Source organism: Ornithorhynchus anatinus, chromosome 1, assembly GCF_004115215.2.
Source record: "Ornithorhynchus anatinus isolate Pmale09 chromosome 1, mOrnAna1.pri.v4, whole genome shotgun sequence".
Classification (NCBI taxonomy): domain Eukaryota; kingdom Metazoa; phylum Chordata; class Mammalia; order Monotremata; family Ornithorhynchidae; genus Ornithorhynchus; species Ornithorhynchus anatinus.
This window is the reverse complement of record NC_041728.1, coordinates 100203689-100225136: the sequence shown is the minus strand read 5'-3', so window position 1 is coordinate 100225136 and position 21448 is coordinate 100203689. Positions and strand designations below refer to the sequence as shown.

Below are 21448 nucleotides of genomic sequence, written 5' to 3'. Positions count from 1 at the left end.
TGTGTGACCTTGGGTAAGTCGCTTCACTTCTCTGTGTCTCAGTTACCTCATCTGTATAATGGGGATTAAGATGGTGAACCCCACATGGGACAGAGACTTTTTCAAACTTGATTAGTTTATATCTAACCAGCATTTAAAATACCATAAAAAAAAAAGACACCAGGGGACAGGCAGCAGCGAACATCTAGGGAAAGCTGAATTTCGGCCCCAGCTTACCCACCTACTTCGACTTTTTTTTATGGTATTTGTTAAGCGCTTACTATGTGCTGCGCGATGTACTAAATACTAAGGTAGATCCATGTCCCACCTGGGGCTCACAGTCTTCATCCCCAATTTGCAGATGAAGTAACTGAGGCACAGAGAAGTGAAGTGATTTGCCCAAGATCACACAGAAGACACGTGGCAGAGCCGAGATTAGAACTCATGTCCCCGACTCCCAGGCCTTTGCTCTTTCCACTAGGCCATGGTGCTTCTCATGCTCCTCCACCTAATTTTTAATGACTTTTCCCCCTCTAGACTGTAAACTCACTGTGGGCAGGGAATGTGTCTGCCAACAGAGTACTCTCCCAAGTGCTAATAAGAACAATGTTGGTATTTGTTAAGCACTTACTATGTGCCGAGCACTGTTCTAAGCGCTGGGGGAGATACAGGGTCATCAGGTTGTCCCACGTGAGGCTCACAGTTAATCTCCATTTTACAGATGAGGGAACTGAGGCCCAGAGAAGTGAAGTGACTTGCCCACAGTCACCCAGCTGCCAAGTGGCAGAGCTTGGATTCGAACCCATGACCTCTGACTCCCAAGCCCGGGCTCTATCCCCTGAGCCACACTGCTTCTCTAAATACAGTGCTCTGCACATACTAAGCACTCAATAAATACCATGAAATGAATAAATGATCCTGCCCAAGGTCATGCCTCAGACAAGTGTTGGAGCCATGATTAATAATGTTGGTATTCGTTAAGCGCTTACTATGTGCAGAGCACTGTTCTAAGCGCTGGGGGAGATACAGGGTCATCAGGTCATCCCACGTGAGGCTCACAGTTAATCCCCATTGTACAGATGAGGGAACTGAGGCACAGAGAAGTGAAGTGACTTGCCCACAGTCACCCAGCTGACAAGTGACAGAGCTGGGATTCGAACCCATGACCTCTGGCTCCCAAGCCCGGGCTCTTTCCACTGAGCCACGATTAGAACCCAGGTCCATGCTCTAACCATTAGGCCATGCTGCTTCTCACTCATTCCTTCTCATTTCACCCATGGCCACAGCCTGGAAGGGAGTCGTGGTGAAAAAATCAAAATCAAATCAAATTTATCAAGTGCTTACTGGGTGCAGAATTGGAGAGAAATGGGTGAGGCAGTTCCTTTCCCCCCTTCAGCAGGAGCACTGTCCCCATTCCAGACTGGAATTACGATCACTAATGGTGCAGTATCCTGCCAGAACTTCCTAAGGAACCGACTCCTACTGAGAGCTCACCTCCTCCGAGAGGCCTTCCCAGACTGAGCTTCCCCTTTGCCCTCTGCTCCCCCTCTACCCCTTCACCTCCCCTCAGCTAAGCCCCCTTTCCCCCCCCCCTTTCCCTCTGCTCCTCCCCCTCTCCCTTCCCCTCCCCTCAGCACTGTGCTCATCCGCTCCTTTGTATGGATTTTTATTCCCCTATTTATTTTGTTAATGAGCTGTACATCCCCTCGATTCTATTTATTGCTATTGTTTTTGTCTGTGTCTCCCCCAGTTAGACTGTAAGCCCGTCAGTGGGCAGGGATTGTCTCTGTTGCCGAATTGTACATTCCAAGCACTTAGTCCAGTGCTCTGCACATAGTAAGCGCTCAATAGATACTATTGAATGAATGAATGACTCCGGTAGCAGGACAGAACACCCATATTCAGTCTGTTACTAAATCCTGGCAGTTCTACTTTCACATCATCTTTAGAATCTGCCCAACTGATCCAAGTACTTATCATATGCCACCTTGACCACTACATCACCTCCTCGCTGACCTCCCTGCCTCCTGTCTCTCCCCTCTCCAGTCCTTACTTCATTGATTCCCGGCTCTGCCACTTGTCAGCTGTGTGACTGTGGGGAAGTCACTTAACTTCTTTGTGCCTCAGTTCCCTCCTCTGTAAAATGGGGATGAAGACTGTGAGCCTCACGTGGGACAACCTGATTACCCTTTATCTACCCCCGCGCTTAGAACAGTGCTCGGCACATAGTAGGCGCTGAACAAATACCAACATTACTCTACCACCTGGATCATTTTTCTTAAAAAGAAAAAACCACCAGTGTTCCATCCACATCTCCCCACTCCTCAAAAATCTCCCCGTGGTTGCCCATCCAACTCCACAACAAAGAGAAACTCCTTACCATCAGCATCAAGGCCCGCAATCAGCTCTCTCCCTCCTACCTCACCTCGCTGATCTCCTCCTCCAACCCGACTCGCACGCTTTGCTCCTCTCATGCCAACCTACTCCCGTCACCTGCATCTGGTCTGTCTCACTGTTGACCGCTTGCCCGTGTCCTCCATTGACCTGGAACTCTCTTCCCCTTTAATAATAATAATAATAATAATAATAATGGCGGTATTTGTTAAGCGCTTACTATGTGCAAAGCACCGTTCTAAGCGCTGGAGGGATACAGGGTGATCAGATTGTCCCACGTGGGGCTCACAGTTTTAATCCCCATTTTACAGATGAGGTATCTGAGGCACAGAGAAGTTAAGTGACTTGCCCAAAGTCACACAGCTGGCAAACGGCAGATCCGGGAATCGAACCCATGACCTCCGACTCCGAAGCCCAGGCTCTTTCCACTGAGCCACGCTGCTTCCCCAACTGACCCCCACTCTCCCCACCTTCAAACTCTCCTTCGAAAAGAAAAATCACATCTCCTCCAAGAGGCCTTCCCTGACTAAACTCTCATTTCCCCTATTCACCCCCTCTTCGATATAATAATAATAATAATGTTGGTATTTGTTAAGCGCTTACTATGTGCAGAGCAACTGTTCTAAGCGCTGGGGGAGATACAGGGTCATCAGGTTGTCCCACGTGAGGCTCCCAGTCTTAATCCCCATTTTACAGATGAGGTAACTGAGGCACAGAGAAGCATATCACCTATGCACTTGAATCCGTACACCTTAAGCACCTGAAAGCCGCCCCAGCTCCAGCCCCACATCACATATGCACACAACCTTATTCTCTGTCATTCTCCCTATCTGTAATTTTTTATAATATTTAAGTGCTTACTATCTACTAGGCACTGTACTGTGCACTGGGGTAGTCACAAGATCATCAGATTGGACAAAGTCCCTATCCCACAAAGGCCTCACAGTCCTAATCCCCATTTTCAGATGAAAAAACCGAGGCACAGAGAAGTTAAGTGACTTGCTCAAGGTCACACAGCAGTTAAGTGGCAGGGTCAGAATTAGAACCCAGGTCCTCTGACTCCCGGGCCCATGCTCTTTCCACTAGGTCTTGCCGTTTCTCCAATTTCCGTCTCTTCCTCTAGACTGTAAGTTCCTTAATGGGCAGAGAGCACGTCGGCCAAATCTACTGTATCCTACTCTCCCAATCGCTAAATCGAGTCCTCTGCCCACGGTAAGTGCTCAATAAATCAGACTGATTGATCCTCAATAACTGACCAGGAGCCGAAGGTCAGTCAGGGCGGCAGTGAGGACGACTCCGCTGGCTCGCTCCCCTTCTCTCCATTTGCTGCTGCGGCCAGAACCTTTCCAAAGGGGATTGAATTTAGCACTTTCTGCACAGACGCTGTTTTTGCGTGAAGATCAGTTGGGCCTGTCAGCGTCTGTGGTGTCCCTGTCGCGTGCTCTGCCTTTCCTCGCTCTTTTCCCTCTCTAATATGGGGCTGCTCCCTTCCCCTGGGGACGTCTCCTCTTTCCTTTCCCGATATGCAATTCGAAAAATCCGATTCTTGTACTTTGGGTCAGACCCTAGTTCAGAGTTATGAAGTAACTGGAGGATCTAATAATGTTGGTATCTGTTAAGCGCTTACTCTGTGCCGAGCACTGTTCTAAGCGCCGGGGGAGACGCAGGGGAATCAGCTTGTCCCACGTGGGGCTCCCGGTCTTAATCCCCATTTTACAGATGAGGTCGCTGAGGCCCAGAGAAGTGAAGTGACTTGCCTACAGTCACACGGCTGACAAGCGGCGGAGCCGACACTCGAACCCATGACCTCTGATTCCCAGGTCTGGGCTCTTTCCACTGTGGAGGGAGAGAGACGGCAAACTAGTTGAAGACTCCCCCTGCCGCGATTTGCCCCTCTTCCATAATAATAAAAAAATCATCATTATCATAGCTCTATTTGTTTAGCGTTTACTACGTGCCCACCTGTGTAATGAGTACCATCAGATCAGACGCAGTCCTCGTCCCACACGGGGCTCCCATTGCAAAGTGGGAGGAAAGGAGGACCGGTATTTAATCCCCATCGAACAGGTGAGAAAACTGAGGCACTGAGAAGTGACTTGAGTCAACCCTTAACAAATACCATATATATGTCCCTGTATTCAATAGTATTTATTGAGCGGCTACTATGAGCACAGCACTGTACTAAGCGCTTGGGATGGACAATTCAGCAACAGATAGATACATAAGCAGTGTGGCTCAGTGGAAAGAGCACGGGCTTTGGAGTCAGAGGTCATGGGTTCGAATCCCGGCTCGGCCACTTGTCAGCTGGGGGACTGCGGGCAAGTCACTTCACTTCTCTGGGCCTCAGTGACCTCATCTGTAAAATGGGGATGAAGACTGTGAGCCCCACGTGGGACAACCTGATTCCCCTGTGTCTACCCCGGCGCTTAGAACACTGCTCGGCACATAGTAAGCGCTTAACCAATACCAACATTATTATTATTATTAGATAGAGACAATCCCTGCCCATCGACGGGCTCACAGTCTGATCCGGGGAGACAGACCGACAAAAACAAGACAACATAATCACGATAAATAGAATCAAGGGGGTGTACAAAATAAATAGGGTAATAAAAATCTGTACAAATGAGCACAGTGCTGAGGGGAGGGGAAGGGAGAGGGGGAGGAGCAGAGGGAAAGGGGGCTCAGCTGAGGGGAGGTGAAAGGGTGCCAGAGGCAGAATTAGAACCCAGGTCTCAACAGCGTGGCTCAGTGGAAAGAGCACGGGCTTTGGAGTCAGGGCTCATGAGTTCGAATCCCAGCTCTGTGTTCATCCCAAGCGCTTAGTACAGTGCTCTGCACATAGTAAGCGCTCAATAAATACTATTGAATGAATGAATGACCTTGTCGGCTGTGTGACTGTGGGCAAGTCACTTAACTTCTCTGTGCCTCAGTTCCCTCATCTGTAAAATGGGGATTAAGACTGTGAGCCCCACGTGGGACAACGTGATTCCCCTGTGACTACCCCAGCGCTTAGAACAGTGCTCGGCACATGGTAAGCGCTTAACAAATACCAACATTATTATTATTATTTTCTCCATAATAATAATGGTACTCGTTAAGTGCTTACTACGTACCACACCCTGTACTAAGCACTGCGGTGGTTACGAGCAAATGAATACAATCAGTCCCTGACCCATGTGGGGCTCACAGTCACCATCCCAGAGAAGCAGTGCAGCTTAGCGGAAAGAGGCCGGGCTTCGGAGCCAGAGGACGTGGGTTCGAATCCCTGCTCCTCCACTTGTCTGCTGTGTGACCTTGGGCAAGCCACCTCACTTCTCTTTGCCTCAGTGACCTCATCTGTAAAATGGGGATTAAGACTGTGAGCCCCAAGTGGGACGACCTCATTACCTTATATCTAACCCAGCTCTTAGAACAGTGCTTGGCATATAGTAAGCGCTTAACAAATGCCAACATTTTTTTGAGAAGCAGCATGGCACAGTGGATAGAGCATGGGCTTGGGAGTCAAAAGGTCATGGGTTCTAACCCCAGCTCCGCCACTTGTCTGCTGTGCGACCTTGGGTCAGCCACTTAATTTCTCTGGGCCTCAGCTTTTTCATCTGGAAAATGGGGATTAAGACTGTGAGCCCCATGTGGGACAACCTGATTTCCCTGTATCTCCCCCAGCACATAGAACAGTGCTTGGCACACAGTCAGCGCTTAACAAATACCAACATTATTATTATTATCATTATTATTATTACAGTGCCTGGGACACAGTAAGCACTTAGCAAATACCATCATCATTATTACCATGTCTGGCACATAATAAGCGCTTAAATACCATCATCATTATTAGTAGTACAGTGCCTGGCACAGAGTAAGCATTTAACGAATACCACCGTCATTATTATTATTACAGTGCCTGGTATATAATAAGTGCTTAACAAATACCATCATCGTTATTATTATCATTACAGTGCCTGGCACAAAGTAAGCGCTTAAATACCATCATCATTATTATCATTACAGGGCCTAGAACATAGTAAGCACTTAAATACTATCATCATTATTATTATTACAGTGCCTGGCACATTTTAAGCGCTTAAGTACTATCATCATCATTATTATTACAGTGCCTGGCACATAGTAAGCGCTTAACAAGTACCACCATCGTTTTTATTATTACAGTGCCTGGCACATAGTAAGCGCTTAACAAGTACCACCATCATTTTTATTATTACAGTGCCTGGCACATAGTAAGTGCTTAAGTACTATCATCATCATTATTATTACAGTGCCTGGCACATAGTAAGCACTTAAGCAATACCATCATCATTATTATTACAGTAATAATAATAATAATAATAATGTTGGTATTTGCTAAGCGCTTACTATGTGCAGAGCACTGTTCTAAGCACTGGGGTAGACACAAGGGAATCAGGTTGTCCCACATGGGGCTCACAGTCTTAATCCCCATTTTACAGATGAGGGAACTGAGGCTCAGAGAAGTGAAGTGACTCGCCCACAGTCACACAGCTGACAAGTGGCGGAGCCGGGATTCGGACCCATGACCTCTGACTCCAAAGCCCGTGCTCTTTCCACTGAGCCATGCTTCTTGGCACATAGTAAGCGCTTAAGAAATACCATCATCATTTTTATTATTACAGTGCCTGGCACATAGTAAGCGCTTAACAGACACCACCGTCATTTTTATTATTACAGTGCCTGGCACATAGTAAGCGCTTAACAGACACCACCGTCATTTTTATTATTACAGTGCCTGGCACATAGTAAGCGCTTAACAGGCACCACCGTCATTTTTATTATTACAGTGTTTGCCACATAGTAAGCGCTTAAGAAATACCACCATCATTTTTATTATCACCGTGCCTGGCACCTAGTAAGCGCTTGAGAAATACCATCATCATCCTTATTATTACAGTGCCTGGCACATAGTAAGCACTTAATACCATCATCATCATTATTTTTACAGCGCCTGGCACATAGTAAAGCGCTTAACAAGTGCCATCATCATTATTAGTAGTAGCACAGTGCCTGGCACATAGTAAGCGTTGATGATGATGATGATCCCCCATTCTCCTATGGCCCACTGCTTCTCCCTGCCCCTTTTCTCCTCCTTCCCATCCCTAAGCCTCTACGCTGTATCCTCCCTTTCCTCCCCAACTCCCCCAACCCATTTTTCTCTGCCTCTTCCTCTCCCCCGGCCCTGCGGTGGGTCCCCTCCTTAGGTCCGGGCCGGTACCTGGCGGGTAGTAACGGAGCAGCAGCCGTTTGAGTTTCATATCTGGGAGCCGGGCGAAGGATGCGGTAACCATGGAAACCGGCCGGCTGGCGCGCAGGCGCGGAAATCTGTCCATCATCCCCGGTCCCTGGGCCCCGCTAGCCAATCGCCCCCCGGCGGCCGCCTGCGGTAGTGCAGGCCCCTCCCCCGCTCCCGGCATCCTCCGCGGCCGGGCCTCTGGCCCACCACGACCTCATTAATAATAATGATGTCATTTTGTTAATAATAATAATAATAATGCTGGTATTTGTTAAGCGCTCACCATGCGCGGAGCACTGCTCTAAGCGCTGGGGGAGATGCAGGGTCATCAGGTTGTCCCACGTGAGGCTTACAGTCTTCATCCCCATTTTCCAGAGGAGGGAACTGAGGCCCAGAGAAGTGAAGTGACTGGCCCACGGTCCTCATTAATATTGATGATGGCATTTGTTAATAATAACAATAATAAAGTTGGTATTTGTTAAGCACTTACTATGGGCAGAGCACTGTTCTAAGCACTGGGGGAGATACAGGGTCATCAGGTTGTCCCACGTGAGGTGCACAGTCTTCATCCCCATTTTCCAGAGGAGGGAACTGAGGCCCAGAGAAGTGGGGCAAATCACTTCACTTCTCTGCACCTCAGTGACCTCATTTGGAAAATGGGGATGAAGACGGTGAGCTTCACATGGGACAACCTGATCACCTTGGGTCCCCCTCCCCCAGCCCCCGGCGCTGAGAACAGAACTTTGTACATAGTAAGCACTTAACAAATACCATTATTATTATAACAGTGCTTTGTACTTAGTAAGCGCTTAAATACCATTATTATTATTACAACGGACTCGGATTGGACACAGCTGGGCCTCAGTTCCCTCCTCTGTCCCACTAGGGCTCACAGTCTTAATCCCCACTTTACAGATGAGGTAACTGAGACACAGAGGAGGGAAGTAATTTGCCCGAGGTCACACACGGCAGACGTGTGGCGGAGATGGGATCGGAATCCTTGATCTCATGGCTCCCAGTCCCGGGTTCGATCCACTCCATCATGCTGCTTCCATTGGTTGCCTTTCCCGGTCACTCATTCATTCATTCAATAGTATTTATTGAGCGCTTTCTATGTGCAGAGCACTGGACTAAGCGCTTGGAATGAACAAGTCGGCAACAGATAGTGACAGCCCCTGCCGTTTGACGGGCTTACGGTCTAATCGGGGGAGACGGACAGACAAGAACAATGGCACTAAACAGCGTCAAGGGGAAGAACATCTCGTAAAAACGATGGCAACTAAATAGAATCAAGGCGATGTACAATTCATTAACAAAATAAATAGGGTAACGAAAATATATACAGTCGAGCGGACGAGTACAGTGCTGTGGGGATGGGAAGGGAGAGGTGGAGGAGCAGAGGGAAAAGGGGAAAATGAGGCTTTAGCTGCGGAGAGGTAAAGGGGGGATGGCAGAGGGAGTAGAGGGGGAAGAGGAGCTCAGTCTGGGAATGCCTCTTGGAGGAGGTGAGTTTTAAGTAGGGTTTTGAAGAGGGGAAGAGAATCAGTTTGGCGGAGGTGAGGAGGGAGGGCGTTCCAGGACCGCGGGAGGACGTGACCCAGGGGTCGACGGCGGGATGGGCGAGACCGAGGGACGGCGAGGAGGTGGGCGGCAGAGGAGCGGAGCGTGCGGGGTGGGCGGTAGAAAGAGAGAAGGGAGGAGAGGTAGGAAGGGGCAAGGTGATGGAGAGCCTCGAAGCCTAGAGTGAGGAGTTTTTGTTTGGAGCGGAGGTCGATAGGCAACCACTGGAGTTGTTTAAGAAGGGGAGTGACATGCCCAGATCGTTTCTGCGGGAAGATGAGCCGGGCAGCGGAGTGAAGAATAGACCGGAGCGGGGCGAGAGAGGAGGAAGGGAGGTCAGAGAGAAGGCCGACACAGTAGTCTAGCCGGGATAGAACGAGAGCCCGTAATAGTAAGGTAGCCGTCTGGGTGGAGAGGAAAGGGCGGATCTTGGAGATATTGTAGAGGTGAAACCGGCAGATCTTGGTAACGGATAGGATGTGTGGGGTGAACGAGAGAGACGAGTCAAGGACGACACCGAGATCGCGGGCCCGAGAGACGGGAAGGATGGTCGTGCCATCCACGGTGATAGAGAAGTCTGGGAGAGGACCGGGTTTGGGAGGGAAGATGAGGAGCTCAGTCTCGCTCATGTCGAGTTTTAGGTGGCGGGCCGACATCCAGGTGGCGACGTCCCGGAGGCGGGAGGAGATGCGAGCCCGAAGGGAGGGGGAGAGGACAGGGGCGGAGATGTAGATCTGCGTGTCATCTGCGTAGAGATGGTAGTCAAAGCCGTGAGAGCGGATGAGTTCACCGAGGGAGTGAGTGTAAATGGAGAACAGAAGAGGGCCAAGAAAGTTCTTGGGAGAGTACAATATAATAGAGATGGTAAACGTGTTCCCTGCCCACGACTGGCTTACAGCCTAGAAGGGGAGAGAGACGTTAATATAAATAAATTACGGATAGGTACGTGAGCGCTGCGGGGCCGAGGGAGGGGTGAATAAAGGGAGCAAATGCAAGTACAAGGGCGACGTAGAAGGGAGTGGAAGATAAAATGAGGACTCGGGGAAGGCCTCTTGGAGGAGATGTGCCTTCAAAAAGGCTTTGAAGGTAGGGAGAGTCATTGTCTCTCAGATTTGAAGAGGGAGGGTGTTCTGGGCCCAAGGGAGGAGGTGGGTGAGGGGTCAGCGACGAGATCATCACCCTATTTATTTTGTTTAATGAGACGTACATCACCCTGATTCTATTTATTTGCTATTGTTTTAATGAGATGTTCTTCCCCTCGACTCTATTTATCGCCATTGTTCTTGTCTGTCCGTCTCCCCCGATTAGACTGTGAGCCCGTCAGTGGGCAGGGATCGTCTCTATCTGTTGCCGATTGGTCCATTCCTAGCGCTTAGTACAGTGCTCTGCACATAGTAAGCGCTCAATAAATACTATTGAATGAGATGAGGGTACGGCGACTAGGCTGGCATTAGAGGAGCAAAGCGTGCGGGCTGGGTTGTAGTAGGAAAGTAGCGAGGTGAAGTAGGAGGGGGCAAAGCGATGGAGTGTGCTTTAAAGCCGATGGCAAGGAGTTTCTGTTTGATGCCGTCCCAAGGTGACTCTGGGGTACCGACCGTCTTCAGGTCAAATGCTATCTCGTGTCCTCCTGAGCCAGCGGGCAGAACTCAGAAGTGAGGGTGGGATACCGTCCCCACAACCAAAACCACCAGACTGACAGCCCAAACTGGGAATATAGAAGGTGCCCCTCTCCCCCGTGCCAATCAAATTAGGTATGGAGAAGGGGGGAGGGCAGAGATTGGATAAACTGAGGCCAGAAGCTGGAATGGCCTAAGAGCACAGGTGATAAATACCCGCCGCCTCTAACTTTCTGGGCAGAGGGACGGGACTTGCAGCAGCCGGCTGCAGGTCGCCTCTGTCCAGAGCGTGAGAAGGCCGCCCTGCCTGCACCGAGTGAGGAGCCGTGGGATGGGTGAGTGTCCTGCTGAACGCTCGTGGGGTTGGAAACCAGACGCCTCGCCATGGGCGTGTAACGTTTAAGTGGATTTGATGCCTAAGCGGATGCCTCCCGAATGGGACGTGATCATGGTGGGAGCTAGTCGCCTCACCAAGTACGAGTAACACATAAGTGGAATTAACGTCTAAGCGGATGCCTCCCGAATGGGACGTGAACGTGGTGGGAGCGAGCCGCCTCACCAAGTGCAAGTAGCACATAAGTGGATTTGACAGCTACGTGGATTCCTCCCGAGTGGGACGTGAACATGGTGGGAGCTAGCCGCCTCACCATAAGTGGGTAACGCATAAATGGGTTTAACGCATAAGTGGATTCCTCCTGAGTGGGCGCGCACATGATGGAAGCCAGCCGCCTCACCGCGTGCAAGTAAATCGTAATTGGGTTCCACCTGGGTGGGCCCGGGTGTTCTGCCATGCAAGAGTAGCATACAAGTATATTCCTCCCAATAGGGATGCTCTAACACCATATTCCTCCCAAAAGAGAAAATTGATTTGTTGCATCTAAATAACCATATAATTCAATTCGCTCCGCAGAATAAATTTTATACAAAACTCAAGTTTTCCGTCCCCAGCCTCTCTCTCGCCGCACCGATTCTGAACGAACCCGCCCCCGGCGACGGGTGACAGATGCGGAGGTGGGTGGACAGCCAGTGGAGGTTCTTGAGGAGAGGGAAACATGGCCCCAATGTTTTTTTGGAGAAAAATAATCCAGAAGACAGAATGAAGTATGGACCATTGTTTTTACGAGATGTTCTTCCCCTTGACTCTATTTACTGCCATTGTTCTTGTCTGTCCGTCTCCCCCGATTAGACCGTAAGCCCGTCAAACGGCAGGGACTGTCTCTATCTGTTGCCGACTTGTTCATTCCAAGTGCTTAGTACAGTGCTCTGCACATAGTAAGAGCTCAATAAATACTATTGAATGAATTGAATGAGTGGGGATGGAAGTCAACAAGGAGGCTATACAGTATAAAGGGGGGATAGGATAAGTGCTTGGATTAAAGGGGTCGCAGTTTGGATGGAGAGGAAAGGGCAGATTTTAGCAGTGTTTTGAAGGTTGAACCGACAGGGATTTAGTAACAGATCGAATGAAAAAGATGAATTGAGGATAATGCCAAGGTTATGGGCTTGTGAGATTGAAAGTGCGGCGGTGCTGTCTACAGTGAGAGGAAAGTCAGCGGGAGGACAGAATATGGGTGGGAAAATGAGGTGTTCTGCTTTGGACACGTTAGGTTTGAGGTGTCAGCGGGACATACGAGTAGAGAGGTCTTGAAGATAGGAGGAAATTGCAAGACCACAGAGAAGGAGAGAGATCAGGGCTGGAGTTACAGATTTGGAACCATCCACATAAAGATGGTAGTTGAAGTCATGGGAGTGAATGAGTTCTCCAAGGGAGTGGGTGTAGATGGAGAATAGAAGGGGACCCAGAACTGAATCTTTACTGACTCCCACAGTTAGGGGATGGGAGGCATAAGAGGAGGCCACGAAAGAGACTGAGAATGAGCAGCCAGAGAGAAAGGGGAAGAACCAAGAGAGGAAAGTGTCAGTGAAGCTGAGGTTGGATAATGTTTGCAGGAGAAGGGGGTGATTGACAATGTCAAAGGCAGCTGAGAGGTCAAAGAGGATTAGGATGGAGTAGAAGCTGTTGGATCTGGCAAGAAGGAGATCACTGGTGACCTTTTGAGAGGGCAGCTTCTGTGGAGTGAAGGGGACGGAAATCAAGGAGGGAATTGGAGGGGAGGAGCTAGAGACAGCAGGTGCAGACAACTCGCTCAAGGAGTTTGGAGAGGAATAACTGGAGGGAGGCACGGGGTCAAGGGAGGGATTTTTTAGGATGGGGAGACAAAAGCATGTTTGAAAGCAGTGGGGAAAAAGCCGCTGGAGAGCCAACAGTTGAAGATGGTGGTCAGGGAGGGAAGAAGAGACGGGGCAAGTGCTTTGATAAGGTGTGATGGGATGGTCTTGGATGCATAGATGGTAGGGGTGGATTTGGGGAGAATGCAGGAGATCTCTTTTTGAGATACAGCTAGGAAAGATGGAAATAGAGAATAAAGGAATGGGCTTGTGAAGAAGAAAGGGATACCAAGAGAGAAGTTTAAAAATATATCCTGCATGGGACAAACTCATCAGTGCAGCAAAAGTCTATTCTTATGATCAAACCATATGGTAAGACAATTCAATCAATATTTATGAGCTCTTACTGTGTGCAGAGCACTGTACTAAGCACTTGGGAGAGTACAATGGAGTTGGCAGATAGGCTTCCTGCCCCCAAAGATCTTACAGACTAGAGAGAGACAGACAAATTACAGATTTAATCCTAAATGCTGTGGAGCTGAAGGTATGATGACTATCAAGTGCTTCGAAGATATCGAACGTAGTCTAATGTATTTAGGAAAGGAAGGATTTCCAGGCCACAGTAACAGCACAGATCGAGAAACAGCATGGCCTAGTGGATAGAACATGGGCCTGGGAGTCAGAAAGACCTGCGTTCTTATCCGAGGTCTGCCACTTGTCTGCTGTGTGATCTTGGGCAAGTCACTTAGATTCTCTGTGCCCATTACCTCATCTGTAAAATGGGGATTCGTTCTGAGAGCCCCATGTGGGACATGGACTGTGTCCAACCTGATTAGCTTGTATCTACATCCGAATTTAGTACTGCACCTAGCCTATAGTAAGTGCTTTACAAATGCCATTAAAGAGTGCTCAGTACAGTGCTCCGTCCATAGTAAGTGCTCAATAAATACCATTGATTGATGTATCTCTCCCCCTCTAGACTATAAACTCATAGTGGGCAGGCACTGTTCCTTCATTCAATTAATACATTCATTCAATCGTATTTATTGAGTGCTTACTGTGTGCAGAGCACTGTACTAAGCCCTTGAAAGTACATTTCAGCAAGTGTCTACCCAATTTGTATTGTACAAGTGTTTAGTATAATGCTCTGCACACAGTAAGCAGTCAGAAAATATTGTTAATTGATGACTGAGGGAAAGGCAGAAGGAGGTTTGGGAGAGAGGTATGATTAGAAGGAATTGATATTTCTCGCAGTCTAACCGAATAATCATTTCCTCTACAGTGAAATCATTTGGACCAATTACACCGGTGTTACACAAGCAGTCATGCCTTTCTTTATCATCAGGCATGATGATTTAATGTGGCATTTTGGTACATGGAAAGCAATGAAAAAGAAAGTTTTATTAACTCAGTGTATTTTTATGTTGAGCTATCTTCATTCCATAGTTGGCTTGAAGAAAAACCACACTCTTGACTGACTGGAGAAACAGTGTGGCTTAGTGGATAGAATACAGGCTTGGGAGTCAGAAGGTCATAGGTTCTAATTCCAGCACCACCACATGTCTGTTGTGTGACTTTGGGCAAGTCATTTCACTTCTCTGGGCCTCGGTTACCTCATCTGTAAAATGAGGGTTAAGACTGTAAGCCCTATGTGAGACAGGGACTGTGTCCACACTATCTTCTATCTTCCTCAGCACTTAGAACAATGCTTGGCACATAGTAGGCACTTAAATACTATAATTATTATCATCCTCTCATCTGCAAATATTTTAAATATGTTCTTCCAAAAAGAAAACACTTTCTAGTTCACCCACATATTGCTTTTGTAGCGTGTGCTCTTCCACAATTAAATAGTAAAAAATTCCTCCCAGTTTCATATTTCCTCTGAAAGAGGCTGTGATGTATCACGGAATAGAATTAGCCCTTACTTTGCCAGCAACAAAACTGCAAGACTACTTCCTATTACCCTAACATATTCCACATAAGACAGGGTTTGGATCCACCTTGATTACCTTGTATGTATCCCAGTTTTTAAATACAGTGCTTGGCACATAATACTTACATCTTACAAGGAGCAGGATTCTGTACTCACTGGACCTCCAGTGACATCCCCCTCGCCTTACCATAAAGAGTCAGAGTTGGGGAAACAGGCCATAACATGAGACAGGGTATGAATAAATCCTTAAGGATCATTCTCTTTATTTTTTATGGTATCTGTTAAGCATTTCCTATGTGCCAGGCACTGTACTGAGCTCTGAGGTAGATACAAGTTTATCAGGTTGGACACAGTCCATGTCCCACGTGGGGCTCAGTCTTAATCTCCATTTTACAGATGAGGGAACTGAAGCACAGAGAAGTGAATTGCCCAAGGTCACTCAGCAGACAAGTGGCAGAGTAGGATTGGAACCCAGGTCTTTCTGGCTGCCAGGCCAGAGGTCTATCTACTAGGCCGTGCTGTTCCCGACCATGACTTTTGAGTCACGGTTTCCCAGTTAAGATTTCCCCATTAGCAGGGTCATCTTCAAAGACTGAGAACTAGACACATACAGTGTACATATACACATTCATGAGAAAACCCAACTGTTGGATTAAGACTGTGAACCCCATGAGGTACAGGGACTGTGTCCAACCTGATTTGCTTGTATCCACCTCGGCACTTAGTACAGTGCCTGGAACATAGTAAGCATTTAAATACCATCATTATTATTATTATTTCTGACTGTAGACTGTAAGCTCCTTGTGGGTAGGGATCATATCTACCAATTCTACTGTACTTTCCCCAAGTACTTAGTACAGTGCTCTGCACCCAGTAAGCATTCAAATACTACTGATTAATTTAAAGCTGCCAATTATTAATACATTGTAAGTTAAATGCAATAAAGGGAAATTAAATTGGTGAGAAGAACTATCCAGAACCATTCTCTAAAATGAATAATTCAACAGGACACAGATAGACTCCACCAGGGAACACTCAGAAGACTCTGGCAGAAAGTTCTAAATCCAGAACCATTCTCTAAATTGAAAAACAAAACAAGAGACAGAACCAGCAAGGGAATACTCAGAAGACTCTGACAGAAAGTTCTGAGACATAAATCAAGGGTAGACCTAAATATATAAAACGAGTATAGGGCTGGCATGAGGAAGGACCCCAGGGAAAGGGAAAACAGGTGGAAAAGGCCCCACACTCACCCATTTCATCTTCCTTTGGAGAAGCAGCCAGCCAGGGCAAGAGGAAGGAAAATACACCTCCCTCCAACTCATTAGGCTGGCAGCCTGACTCTTTGCTCCACATTAAAGGGGCTTCTAAGATGTTGTTGAGGGGTCACAATGCAGAGATGCCTCCCAAAAAGCAGTTCTCACAACATTCCCATCATCCCAGAAGAGGTGCAGGAACCAGGGCATTGGATGAGAGTGGAGATGTTGACTTTGCTTCAGGTTGCTCCTCGCCATGTTGGGCCCAGCTGTCCTTTATGAATTACACCCAGGCTGAGAGCAGCTGATGAGTCTGACCTGCCTGCAGTGCTTCTGAACAGACTCTGTGCAGACTTGATATAGCAATTGCTTGTGAAATATCTGATTTGGAGTCAGTAGCTTTGTAATTTTTTTAATTGCCTGTACCAAGAAAGCGGTATGGCCTAGTGGATAAAGCAAGCATCTAGGAGTCATAAGACCTAGGATCTAATCCCAGCCCTACCACTTGCCTGCTGTGAGACTTTGGACAAGTCACTTTGCTTCTCTGGGCCTCAGTTATCTTATCTGTAAAATGGGGGTTAAGACTGTAAGTCCTCTGGGATGTGGACTGTGTCCAACCTGATTAGCTTGTATGTACCCCCAGGGCTTCTTAAAGTGCCTTTCATATAGTAAGCACTTAAATACCATTTTAAAAAATGAGATTGGGACTAAGATTGCTGCAACAACACACTTAGTGGAGGCCAGTGCGTAGCCCCTAATAAGTGCTTAAATACCAGAGCAAAAAAATAAATGAAACTGGGGCCAGGCCTGCCGCAACAATAAGCTTGGTGACAGAGGGGCTTGCAGCTGGAGCTGAATCAATTTCAGCTTCCAAGTCCCCAGCTGCAAGTCGACGCCACTGATGATGAGTTTCTCTTCTGAAAATCAGCAAAGGAAGTCAGTGCAGGTGGGAGTACCCAGGCAGTAATAATACAGAAGTGGTATGGAAGGAGTTCGAGGCTAGTCAGAACTGACCTCCTTCATGGGAATCGAAGGGTCAGGGCTGTCATGGTAACCCTTGGTGGGAAAGCATAAGGCCCCCAGCTGTTGAGCAGGGATGAACACATTTCTGACCTAGTCCAAACTCTTTGGTCTTGGGATAATCGGGAGCAAGTACTACCTCAGAATGGAGATTAATTACACAAAAGCAAAGTGAAAAACAATAAAAGTTGACTGGGCTCTCTTGAGGAGCAGTGGGGATTTATCTGTGGCTGATTGCATTTTCAAGCAGGCCCTAAAGGAAGAAAGGAAGGAAGAAACAAATGAATAGTCTAGAATGGAGCATGGTGAAAGAGTAAACACTGGATTGTCCATTCCACTTTGAATTATTTCAAAACGGGAGATTTTCTTTCCACCTCCTGCTCTGAGCCACCTTGACCAGCGGGAAATGGAATGCCCCTCATTGGCATGAGTGGGCTTAGCCCCAGTGTGGCACCCACCCTGGCTCAAGGCCACAGCCAAGGGACCGGAGCTGCAGGGCTACCAAGAAGGCTATTGGCTCTGGTTGGGGCTTGGAGGTGACACAAGGCCCAGAGATCAGGACAACACATGACTGAAAAGCTGTGTTGGCATGCGACCTCCCTGGGGATCTTGTGACAAGCTTGTCTGGCACCTAAAGGGGCAGCATGGTCTAGTGGAAAGAGCACATACCTAGGAGTCAGAGGATCTAGGTTCTAATTCCAGCTCTGCCACTTGCCTGTTGTGTGATTTTGGGAAAGTCATTTAAGTTCTCTGTGCCTCAGTTCCTCATCTGTCAAATGGGGATTCAATGCTTGTACTTAGACTGTAAGCCCCATGTAGGACAGGGTCTGTATCTCACTGAATAACTTGTATCAATCAAACATATTTATTAATAATAATGATGGTGTTTGCTAAGTGCCAAGCACTGCTCTAAGTGTTGGGGTACATATAAGGTAATCAGATTATCCCACGTGGGGCTCTCAGTCTTATTTCCCATTTTACAAATGAGAAAACCAAGGCACAGAGAAGTGAAGTGACTTGCCCACGGACACACAGCAGACAAGTGGCAGAGCTGAGATGAGAACCCACGTCCTCTGGCTCCCAAGCCCATGCTCTTGCCACTAGGCCAGGCTTACTACATGCAGAGCACTGTCCTGAGCACTTGGGAGAGTACACTTCAAGAAAATTAGCAGACACATTCCCTGCCCCTAACAAGCTTACAGTCTAGAGGGGGAGACAGATAATAACATGAATAAATAATTTATAGTATATAAAGACACATACATATGTGCTGTGGGGTTGGGGTGAATATCAAATGTCCATAGGTCACAGGTCCAATTGCAAAGATGACGTAGAAGGAGATGGAGCTGGCTTAATTTCGGAAGACCTCTGGGAGAAGATGTGACCTTAATAATTAATGCTGTGAAGGTAGAGACAGTGGTCGTCTGCCATATTTGGAAGGGAAATGAGTTCCAGGATGGGGGAGATGTGGGAAAGGGGTCAGCGGAGAGATAGATGAAGTCGGGGCAGAGTGAGTAAGCCGGTGATGAAGGAGTGAAATGTGTGGGCTGGGCTGTAATAGGAGATTAGTGAGGTGAGGTGGGATGGGGCAAGTGGATTCAGTATTTTAAAACCAATGGTAAGGAGTTTTGTTTGATGAGGAGGTGGATGGGCAACCACTGGAGGTTCTTAAGGAGTGGGGAGTCATGGACTGAATGTTTATGCTGATAAATGATCCATTTAGCAGAGTGAAGTATGGATTGCTATCGTTACTATTATCGCTGCTATTCGATTGCTATTATTTGCTATTGTTTTAATGAGATGTTCATCCCCTTGATTCTATTTATTGCTATTGTTCTCGTCTGTCCGTCTCCCCCGATTAGACCGTAAGCCCGTCAAAGGGCAGGGACCGTCTCTATCTGTTACCGATTTGTCCATTCCAAGCGCTTAGTACAGTGCTCTGCACATAGTAAGCGCTCAATAAATACAATTGAATGAATGAATGATTGGAGTGGGGAGAGACAGGAGGTCGGGAGGTCAACGAGGAGGCAGATGCAGTAGTCAAGGTGGGATAGGATAAGTGCTTGGATCAGTGGGATAGCAGTTTGGATGGAAAGGAAAGGGCAGATTTTAGCAACGTTGTGAAGGTCGAAGGGACAGGATTTGGTGACAGATTGAATATGGCGGTGGAATGGAAGAGATGAGTCGAGGATAAGGGCAAGGTTACGGGCTTGTGAGATAGAGAGGATGGTGGTGCTGTCACGGCGTAGTGGATGGAGCATGGGCCTCGGACCTAGAAGGTTGTGGGTTCTAATGCTGGCTCTGCCACTTGTCTGCTCTGTGACCTTGGGCAAGTCACTTTACTTCTCTGTGCCTCAGTTACCTCATCTGTAAAACGGGGATTGAGACTATGAGGCCAAGCGTGGGACAGGGACTGTGTCCAACCTGATTTGCTTGTATCCACCCCAGCGTTTAGTACGTGCCTGCCATCTAAGTGCTTAACAAATACCATAATTATTATTATTACAGTTATAGTTATTATTATAGGGAGAAAAGGGTTTGGGTGGAAGATGAGTTCCGTTTTGGACCTGTATCTACCCCAACACTTAAACAGTGCTTGACGCATAGGAAGCACTTAAATACCGTAACAATAACATCATGGGCAGGGAACATTTCTGCTAATTTCTTTTGTACTCTCCCAAGCGCTTAGAACAGTGCTCTGCACATAGTAAGCACTCAAATACCACAGATTATTACATAATAGAATCATACATTATTATTAATAATGATAAAAGGCTGGTATTTCAGGGGGCTAGGGCTTCCAGAATCAACCAATTGATATTTATTTAGTGCTCATTGTGTGCAGCGCATACTAAGCACCATGGCTTAGTGGAAAGAGCCTGAGCTTGGGAGTCAGAGGTTGTGGGTTCTAATCCTGCCTCCTCCACTTAACAGCTGGGTGACTTTGAGCAAGTCACTTCACTTCTCTGTGCCTCATTTACCTCATCTGTAAAATAGGGATTAAGACTGTGAACCCTAAGTGGGATAACCTGATTACCCTGTGTCTATCCCCGTGCTTAGAACAGTGCTCTGCACATAGACAACCTGATTCCCCTATGTGACAACCTGATTCCCCTATGTCTACCCCAGCGCTTAGAACAGTGCTCGGCACATAGTAAGTGCTTAACAAATACCAACATTATTATCATTATTATTATTAGTAAGCGCTTAACAAATACCATCATTATTATTATTATTATTATTACCCCAGTGCTTAGTACAGTGCTTGATACATAGTAAGAGCTTAACAAATACCATCATCATTATTATTATTATTAGTGGATAGAGCACAACCTTGGGAGTCAGAAAGGCTTGGGAGTCAGAAGGAGCTGGGTTCTAATTCCAGGTCCACCACATATCTGCTGTGTGACTTTGGGCAAGTCACTTAACTTCTCTGGACCTCAGTTACTTCATCTGTAAAATGGGGATTAAGACTGTGAGCCCCATGTGGGACATGGGCTGTGTCCACCTGGTTAGCTTGTATTTACCCCAGCTTTTAGAACAGTGCCTGGCACATAGTAAGGGCGTAATAAAAAATCATGAAAAAAGAGAGAAGAAATCAGGCGGAGATGAAAACCCAAGTCCCCTCAGTAGTTCATGGGTCTCAGCTCAATTCAATAAATAAATCAGTAGGGGGCAGCCGTCGATATATTTTATTAGGGGTCAAATATTTCCATTTCACACAGAAGGAAATAAAAAAGGTTCAGTGAAAAGTCTTGGTCCCAAGCAGTGTTCAGAGTCCAGTAGTTTTCTGCAACTTATCTTTGAAGATAATCCTTTGGTCTTGTCAAAACAGGAACAAGGTAGCAAAAGTGCTGGTTTGTACTCAGAAGGTATTTATTTGGGTTTCTTTGATTTTTTTATTTATTTTACCCTTGACTCTGTTTATTATTTTGCTACGGTCCTTATTTATATTTTACGTTATTTGTTTTGGAGGGAAAAGAGAGAACTGTTACCGGTAATAGGAGCATCTGTAGTTGACTCCTTCAGGATCTCCCTCCCCATCACTCTCAACTGCCTTGCTCCTGGGTTCTTTTCATTCATTCATTCAATGGTATTTATTGAGCGCTTACTATGTGCAGAGCACTGTACTAAGTGCTTGGACTGGACAATTCGGCAACAGATAGAGACAATCCCTGCCCAGTGACGGGCTCACGGTCTAAATGGTTCCACTTCCAGGGGGTTCTTAATAATAACGGTGTTATTTAAGCGCTTA

The 21448-nt window shown here is 47.2% G+C and overlaps 1 protein-coding gene across 3 annotated transcripts in view; it reads right to left on the bottom strand.

The window, feature by feature from the left end:
- The window catches only part of DAW1 (dynein assembly factor with WD repeats 1), a 60235-nt gene extending 43841 nt beyond the window's left edge, over positions 1 to 16394 (bottom strand). For 2 of the 3 annotated variants that reach the window (XM_029076381.2, XM_039912484.1), the window contains exon 1: positions 7619 to 7733. In XM_029076381.2, the coding sequence (XP_028932214.2) occupies positions 7619 to 7733 (115 nt within the window). Of the gene's footprint in view, positions 1 to 7618; positions 7734 to 16170 lie in introns of those variants that run through there. The other variant, XM_029076377.2, reaches the window with a different exon arrangement.
- Positions 16395 to 21448: the final 5054 nt, after the last annotated feature.